The sequence below is a fragment of the Nelusetta ayraudi genome, unplaced genomic scaffold (assembly GCF_046127955.1).
Source record: "Nelusetta ayraudi isolate G7.1 ecotype Tasmania unplaced genomic scaffold, CSIRO-AGI_Nayr_v1 ptg000376l, whole genome shotgun sequence".
NCBI lineage: Eukaryota > Metazoa > Chordata > Actinopteri > Tetraodontiformes > Monacanthidae > Nelusetta > Nelusetta ayraudi.
Window position 1 is genome coordinate 1 of NW_027466415.1, and position 8,807 is coordinate 8,807.

General features: G+C 41.8%; 1 protein-coding gene across 1 annotated transcript; it reads right to left on the bottom strand.

Moving 5' to 3' along the window:
• Positions 1-5: 5 nt before the first annotated feature.
• LOC142882633 (eukaryotic translation initiation factor 2D-like) lies at positions 6-8,807 on the bottom strand (the record flags this gene model as incomplete). Its single annotated transcript, XM_076017428.1, has 12 exons — positions 8,593-8,807; positions 7,660-7,850; positions 7,484-7,567; positions 7,310-7,400; positions 5,328-5,435; positions 4,680-4,942; positions 3,562-3,679; positions 3,413-3,458; positions 3,225-3,331; positions 2,971-3,126; positions 2,495-2,584; positions 6-33 (listed from the first exon to the last, which is right to left on the bottom strand). Coding segments are annotated over exons 1-12 (1,338 nt in total), but the record flags the coding sequence as incomplete, so codon positions are not given.

The following is an 8,807-nucleotide window of genomic DNA, read 5'->3' on the forward strand; positions in this document are numbered from 1 at the left end:
CAGTCGCAGAGAGTGGGGTTAATCGTCACGTAACTGGAAAGAGGAAACAAGGGGATCAAATCAGTTTGTATGCACATTAAAAATTCAAGATTTCATTTTTGTTTCCCTCTCTGCCATTTAAACTCAGTTTGCCAGAGTAAATCGGGTTGAGCTGTTTTCATTTCCTTTTTCTCCTCCTCAGAAACGCAGGTAGACTGCCGCGGCGTCTTTGTTGTGTTTTCCACCTCGTGTGCTGACCTTGTAAACCCGAGCAACACTAAACATTTTTCTTTTCTTTGTAATGACATGCCAAGCGCACAGCGTTCTTCAAACAAAACAAACAAAATCCCGAACACTTTGAATGCCTAAAGCGTGCATATTCTACAAACTTGAAGACACGTTCCTGGCTCACACCAGTGTGGGAAACTCTTCTCTCCTCCGCAGTTTTTTTGCGATATTATACGTCTCACTTGCTGCATTATCTGACAATAAACTTAAGCGACCTGCCTAATGGTCCTCTTTAATTGTTTTACCACCTTTTCCAATTTCTCTCCACTCTAAGCACAAAGTTGGTTTGCACCCCTGTTGTCTCTGCTCTGTTGTAAAATTAATTATCACATGGCAAATGCGTGCATTGTTCTTTCTATTGCCTGAACAATAGAACACTATGTGCAGATTGGCCGTCCACCGTCGGAAAATAGAATGGGAGCTTTTGAAGAAAGGTTTGTATATATACGGGAAACCCAGTATTGTCTCAGGATTCTGATTGTCCACAGTGTCCTTGGGTTTAGACAATACATGGACCCCTCTTGGTTTGGCGTCATTTGACAGAAGGTCAGAGTATTTAAAAACTGGGCTTGCTGTCAAAAGTGACTGACTTCAAATTCCATGAATGGGAGTTTCCTGTTTGCGCACACCAACGCTGGAAGCTGGAATTTTGTGATGAGATCAACTGGCATTGACACACCGCTTGATCCAAGTCTCAGACCTCACAGGCTTGAAAGTTGGTCATTAAATCAAAGTATGCAATTAAAGAGGCAATCAACAAGGAGGACACTGAGCCAAGTGCCATTATTCTGAGCTGGCGTTATAATCAGGACCGCACCTACTGAGACAAAGCGAGAGTTGGAAGTCAAGGCTGAGATAAAGACAAAGACCTTTTCGAGATTTGAGGCCAACACATAGTTTTCTTTCATTTGAGTTTGCTTCAAGGCCCTGTGATGAACTGCTGTCTTGTCCAGGGTGAACCCCACCGCTGCCCTATTACAGCTGGGACAGGCTCCAGCAACCCCCCGCGATCCTGAGTGCAGGAGAAAGCAGGTATAGCAAACGGATGGATGGACCTTTGCTTTTAAGTGAATACATCAACAAAAACAACCTCTGCTCTGTTGTAATCAGAGTTGCTTTTTTTTGGCTTATTAACTCAGTTTGCCTTATGAGGCGTAAGGTGTGTTAAATGTTACGATGACAACTCTTTGAACAGGAAACAATATGTAAATATATATATATACACCTTGATCTATTATCAGGCAGACAGATAGAGAGATTTTACTGACTTTGTAACATTTTTAATGAATTGTCTGCCATATATATTCGTTCAATAATCTCACTGGAAATAATACACATAATGGAAACAGAATGAATGTGAAATTTGTCTAAAGCTACAGCTACTGTTGTTATTATCTACCATCTATGACATTAAAGTTAACTTGCCGCAACGTTTAGCTGTGAAAAGCTTGACGTCTCGGCTGTTTCGCGGAACAGTGCACAGCTGAATTTGCACAATAACGAGTGTTTTCGCTTAGCTCCACAAATTATCTCCTTGTGCTGCTGCGTGAAACCAATTTTTGTTATTGCCACCATGGGACATCTTTTATATTGACGAGTTCGTTTGTCTGCGTGTGTCACTCAAGCTGGAGGTAGCACAGCTGTGGGGAATTTTTACACCGCAAGATATTAGCTGTTTTTAAGAGAGACCTTTTTTTTTTATTTTGTTTATTTTTTTTACTCTTATCAGTATGGCGCATGACAATTATTAACCTTAAACTGGGCTCATTAAAAAAAAAAAAAAAAAAAAAGCTCCGTCAGTTTGCTGAGACTGAGATATGGCCGAGTAAAAAAAATGCCCTCAATTAATTACAAGACAAGACCACAAAAAAGGGCCTAAAGACCGAGGCTGATCTCGAGCACTACGACACTCTTCTAAGCAGCCTCTACCTAACGCCTCTTGGGGTCATTCAGTTGGTGGTCAAAATCTGCTCTTGTGCCAAGATTTCAAAGTATTCATCACTTTTGATGGTATTTTGTCTCGTAACAGGATCATCGATTTCTATTCATCTGGACTACACAGTGGCACTCTGTTCAGTGACAGATGTGTTTGCCATGAGATGCCAGCAAATAAGCAGACTTTCACAGTGACGCAGATGTAACAAAATATTCCCTGTGGTCAGTAATTATGGAAAAATGTTTCCTGCGTGAGCTTCGGCTTGTGAAGACTTTTGGTGACTCAACTTACTTTTTATTAGATCCTTCCACCAGCTCATTCCTCTTCACAAACTCGGTGACAATGCTTCGCACGTCGGCGGCATGAAGTATCGTCCCTTTTCTGTTGGGGCGAGCGGATTGAAGGGTTAGGGTGAAGTCTGTCTCTCCGAAATAAAATTAGTGTACCAGCTTCCAGACATGCTTGGAGGAGTGGAGCCTATTTTAATCATATTACCAACTCAATCAATCTGCAGCTGTCAGTGATGACGCAAATGATTGTGATCGATGGCGATGATGCATGAGAACAGAATGATTAACAGTTAGTGGGAAACCTGACTATGGGCTCACTTAAGGATTGAATAAAACTCTGATTTATTACATCCTATTTAAGGAGGACGGCAGGTCACGTTAGTAAACAGGGACTTTGTACACATCCATTTATCTCACACACGCACACACACACACACACACACACACACACACACACACACACACACACACACACACCTCTTCTTGGCATCCAGAAAAAGAGGCTCAACTCGAGCCGAGACTGAGTACAGAGTTGTGATTTCAGGAGGGCAGTACGGAGTTTCCACATCGCCTCCGTCCTGGAAGGGTGCAGCCTCAACATCTGTCTCTGCTGGAACGGTGAAAGAACGCAGCCTGTGAAGTATTGATGAAATATAAAGGGAATGCAGGCAGACAGTCAGATTAAAATGTTGACTAAGAGTTCCTTGGAAGTGAGCCAGAACTTTACGCACTCTGGATTTTTCCAGTCCACATCCACAATGCTCTCCACACCCTTCGTCAGCTCTTTCACTCGCACCAGGTTGTATTGCTGCTGCATGGCCTGGAGGAACTTAGATAACTGTTGGATAAAATGTTAAAGAACATAATGTTAATCCATTTTTATCCGTCTAAAATGTCATATTATGGATATCAAATATACCTTTTTATAGCTGGATTTCTTGATGTCAAGTTTCTTTTCAGCTGGGCTAAAGCAAACCATATAGACAAACAAACAACCAACATGATGACTTGTGTTGAAAGAAGAAAAAATAAAAACACTAGGCCAGGGTAGGCAGAACTTTACTTTACCAGCAAGAGAACATGTGGTTGCGAAGAAATGTGCTAGTCAGAAGAGGGAGCTCTGACTTCTTCACCTTGATCTTGAGAGCATGGAGAAAACACTGCAACAGCAGGGCGTCCATATTCTCTGCAACGTCACATCACATAACATAACACAGTTCACAGATGTCCCTTATTGTGACAGGTTACCTTCTTACTGCAACAGAAAACTTTCCAGCTGCACGGAAGTGTTTTCTATTTAGATCAAGATCCTGCCTAATTACACCTTGGCAATAAGTACTCCAAGGGGCAGAGCCACAAAGCCATTGCGCGGCTTTTGCGCCTGAAAATCCGTGTAAATAGCGCCAAAAACGGTGATTCCGATCCGCAGACGGGACGCAAACGTGAAAATAGTGGCAGGGCTGCGCCAGACTCATTTGAATGCATTTAAATGAGTCATTACGTGCAAAAGGACACGCCCCCGTCTATGCAAATATGCCTCATTCAAAGAGCGGCAGATCCAGAAAGAGTTTGCGCTCGTGTCCGCACGCAGTTTGACAGACGCAAACACCGCCGGCCAAAACCAGGCGCAGCTTCTGTCTGTCAGAGTGTTTATTACTTCTGAGTGAAACTTTCCTCTCTGGAAAGCCTGAACTATATCCAGAGATAGTCTTAGACTGCAGTATATATGCCAATATTTTAGATCGGCTATGAAAAATACAAATGGTACCCAGGTGTTGGTGACTAACGCGTCTTGACTTTCTTTCCATTATGGCAGCAGTCTTGGTAGACGGAGGAGGCATCGTAATGCCAGGCGCGCACAGGAGCGCCTTCATGCTAGCAGAGTTTCACTGTCAAAACACACGCACTCACCAACAGCCTTTGGCGCAAACTGCTCTCAGGTTTCCAGACCGCAACATTCGCACCTGTTTCAGGTGCCGCATTCGTAGGAGTGTTTGCGCCTGCATGTCATTAGCGCAAAAAACCTTTGTGGATCCCCGCATCTGTGGCGCAAATTGCGGGCGCAATCCCGCCGCAAAATGCGCCGCATTTTAGCGCTGCGCGCCCTTTTTTTTTGAGGATCTACCCCCAAAGTGTTTTGAAAATGGTGGCGAATTGAAACGTCGTAGAAGCACCGATGGCAATACCTTGCGTCATTTTCAGGCTGTCCTGCTCGGCTTCCTCTTCCTCCTCGGGGTTTTGGCTTTTCCCGATTGTGTCGTCTCCTGGCTCGGTCAGACTCAGCTGTTCGATGACCGAACAAGCCTGTTCTGTTGTTGTCTCAGAGTCAGGACTTGGCTCCTGAGTCTGTTCGTCTCCTTCATCAACCTCGCGTTCCTCTTCTTCGACCGCTTCACCATCACCCTGCGCATCCGGCAAGGATGGAGGATTTGACTTATCACCAAAAGCCCTGAAGCAAAGTGTGAAAAAATAGACAAACAGCAAAATGCAAATAATTACAGGGCTGTAGTGCTGCAAGGAAATTACATTTAAATCTGAATCTTAATGAAATGTATCTTTTTTTTGTACACAAAATCATTTTTCTTTTGGTCTTCTGTTTTTTACTGGACCCTACATTCTGTTACGGTAAATATATACAGTTTATGAATATATGAATTATTAGTTACAAGGCCACTGTCAAATGTTCCACGTCATATGACCAAGTGACTTTCCCACCACTCTGTCACCTGATGTACAAAATCAATGTTCTCGGAAGAGGGCGGGGACAACCGTACTGGCCTCACTGTAAATCGCCAGTGTGGCTTTGCACAGAGAAAATAATGAAGCCTCCTCACCATAAAGTATCCATGTATGTGTGGAGAACACACACCCCTTTCCCTTTCATGCCCTGGCTGTGCATCTCTGCACTGGACACTGCAGCGGTGCCAACTGCAACAGGGGTTCTGCAAAAGAAAAAAGGAAAGCGCTCCACTTAAATGTTTCCCTTCGTGAATTTTTACCACAAATATATTTCCGAAAAACCACCACGACTACACCGTGTGCACAATTATGAGGCAAGTTGTATTTTTGAGGATTAATTTTGCTATTGTACATATAGAGTGCTTTTGGTATATCCAAAATGTGAACAAACCATCAAACCTGAACATTTAAGTAGTAAAAGTGAAGTTCTGGTTTTCTTATGAGAATATTATGTACACCATTATTCGGCAACTATTAGTGTGCACAATTATTATGCAACTAAATGAAAAACAAAGATTTTCCCATCTCACTTGTTTATTTTTACCTGTTAAAGTGCTAATAATAATAATAAATTAAAAATAAATAAATAAATAAATAAATAAATAAATAATAATAATAATAATAATAATAATAATAATAATAATAATAATGAAAAAAACAAAACCCAGTCACCAGTATAGCCACCCTTCTTTTCAATAACATTCACAAGCCTTCCATTCGCGCAGTTAGTCAGTTTCTTGATCTGGTCAGAATCAACTTTTTGTGCAGCCGCAACCACAGCCTCCGAAACACTGTGTTCAGAGAGGTGTACTGCTTACCTTTACTGTAAATTTCCCCAAAAGTTCTCAATAGGGTTTAAGTTAGGGGAAAAGGGGGGCCATGCCATTAGTTTTTCATCTTTTAGGTCTTTACTGGCCAGCCACACAGTGGAATACTTTGATGCATGTGATGGAGCATTGTCTTGCTTAAAAAGCAAAGTCTTCTTGAAAGATGCAGACTTTTTCCTGTACCACTGCTTGAAGAAAGTGTCTTCTAAAAATTGGCAGTAGGTCTGAGTGTTGATTTTGAATCCATTTTCAACCCAAAAAGGTCCAACTAGCTCATCTTTAACAATACCTGCACATACCAGTACCCCACCGCCATCTTGCTGGCATCTGAGTCGAAGTGGAGCTCTGTAGCCATTACTGATCCAACCACGGGCCCATCCATCTGGTCCATCAAGAGTCACTCTCATCTCATCACTCCACAAAGCCTTTGAAGAATCTGTCTTCAGATATTTCTTGTCCCATTCTTGACGTTTCAACTTGTGTGTCTTGTTCAGAGGTGGTCGGGTTTCAGCCTTTCTTACCTTGGCCATGTCTCTGAGAACTAAATACCTTGTACTTCTTGACACTCCAAGTAGGTTGCAGTTGTGAAGTATTGCAGCACTATACAGGATAATGGGTTCCTGGTGGCTTCAAGTTTGATTCTCCTCAATTTTTTTGTGGTTAATTTGCATCTTTTCTTCTCGACACGTTTCTTGCAACCCTGTTTTACCATTTGCTACAAAACGTTTGATGGTTCTGTGATCACGCCCCGATATCTTAGATATTTCAAGTGTGCTGCATCCCTCTGAAAGACTTTTTTTTTTTTTTTTTTTTACAATTTCTGACTTTTCAGAGTCAGTCAAATCTCTTTTTTGGCCCATTTTTCCTGAGGAGAAGAATCTGCCTAATAATTATGCACACCTTGATATAGGGCGTTGATCTCCTTAGGCCACACCCTCCCTTGTTACACAAATACACATCATCTAATATGCATTATATCCTCTTAGCATTCAAGTTTATACAGCTTGGGGTTGGAAATTAAGGATAAAATGATCATATGGTCAAAATAGTCACTTGCCTAATAATTGTGCACACAGTGTACAACCACGACTACTATACCTACTTATTACCCAGATTTCGCGGATTCAGGTTCTTTTGTATCAAAAATGTTTTCGGTCGTGTGCTTGTTAGCTGTGGGCGGCAACACTGCTTCCTGTTTGTAAGAATATAAATCTAAATTCATTCAGGTCTGGAGCTAATTTATGACATACCTACTGCCCACCACTGTAACTGCACAGCAATCTCCCCGTTTCATGTCAGGGGGGCCAGAAGAAGGCAGTACGACACCTGGCAGCATGAGATCTTGGGGAAAACAAAGTGTTTGTCTCAATATCAATATGAGTGTACGTTGTGACTGTGACAGAACAACAAAAAAATAAGCATACCTGCTCCGCCCACTAACTTTTGCACCACAAGAGGCCATGTTTTAAGTTTTGGAAGGATATCTGGGTAGCGCCAAAGCACGTACACTGAAAGACACAACAACAAAAAACAGGCACTGCTGAAACAGATTGGTTAAAAGCACTTACAATGTCTATTAATCAAGCTGCAGGCGTTCTACCTGTGGGATAAAGTTGTTTTTCCAGCTCAAAGAACAGTGGGTTTTTGTTCATGAGGTAAAGTGTTACAGCATCTCCCTTGTGTGCATAAATCTTCACAATATTCAAATCCTCTTTGTTGGGGATCAGGTTGGATAATTCATCGGCAGAGAGTGACGGGAAAGCAGCAGTAATGTCCGCTTTAAGCTTTCTCCTAAGGTTAGAAGAGGAAACAAAATGTCTGGTCAGTGTTAGAACAGTAACATCCAGTCTAGAGAGACAGATGTTGCCTACTTTACAGACAACATTTGAATAATTTTAAAGAGCGGTGTCAAAGTTTGGATTTACTACATTTCCTCTTTAATGAATTACAGCTTTAGGCTTTTAGCAATTTTCAAACTAATCATATCATATTTCACGCTTTCCCTAGGAGGAAAGACCAGTTTAAGAGGCTGACGATTTTGCACGAAATGTTGCACAATCAGAGGGCGGCGCGCTATGGCTGAACGAAGACGACTGTTTATCTTTGGTCGCTTGTTTTTTTTTTTTTTTTTTTTTCAGTTTTCTGCAGCAGATGACTGGAATTAACTGCATCAGACCTTGAAGCTTAACTTCAATCTTCTCTTTCTTCTTCGATGCAGTCAAAAGTGACAGAGCAATGCCATTCACTTTTAAATGTCTGCGATAGTTACAAGTAAAAACAAAACTATGAGTAGCTTCGGCTGTGCTGCTAGCTAGTAATGACAGAATTTGCTGAGACGTATTATCAATTAATTTGCGAACTGATACGAGACCGCTATTTTACGTTCGTACGTAAATATTGTGTTCGAACTTTGAGCTAATCAGTGTCTCTGGTCACGTTCAGCTTGTCGACGCTGTCTGTGTAACAGTGTACATTATATAACATTTATGCAGCATATACTTGTGTTTAGCTGGTGGATGCGGCGGCGAATCACCTGTCTGATCCTTTGATAGCGGTGTTAGATTTGACTCGGAACGGTCGGACGAACATCTTCAAAGAAAAATTGCGGGACAGTTACTGTAACGAACCCACCATTTCCACTTTTAGCACTTACACTGGCTAAAAAAAACCCAGCAGAAACATAATATTCCCTTTAAAACCATTAGCTTTCCCTCGTTGGATATTGCGGTCCGTCAAGTATTTACATCC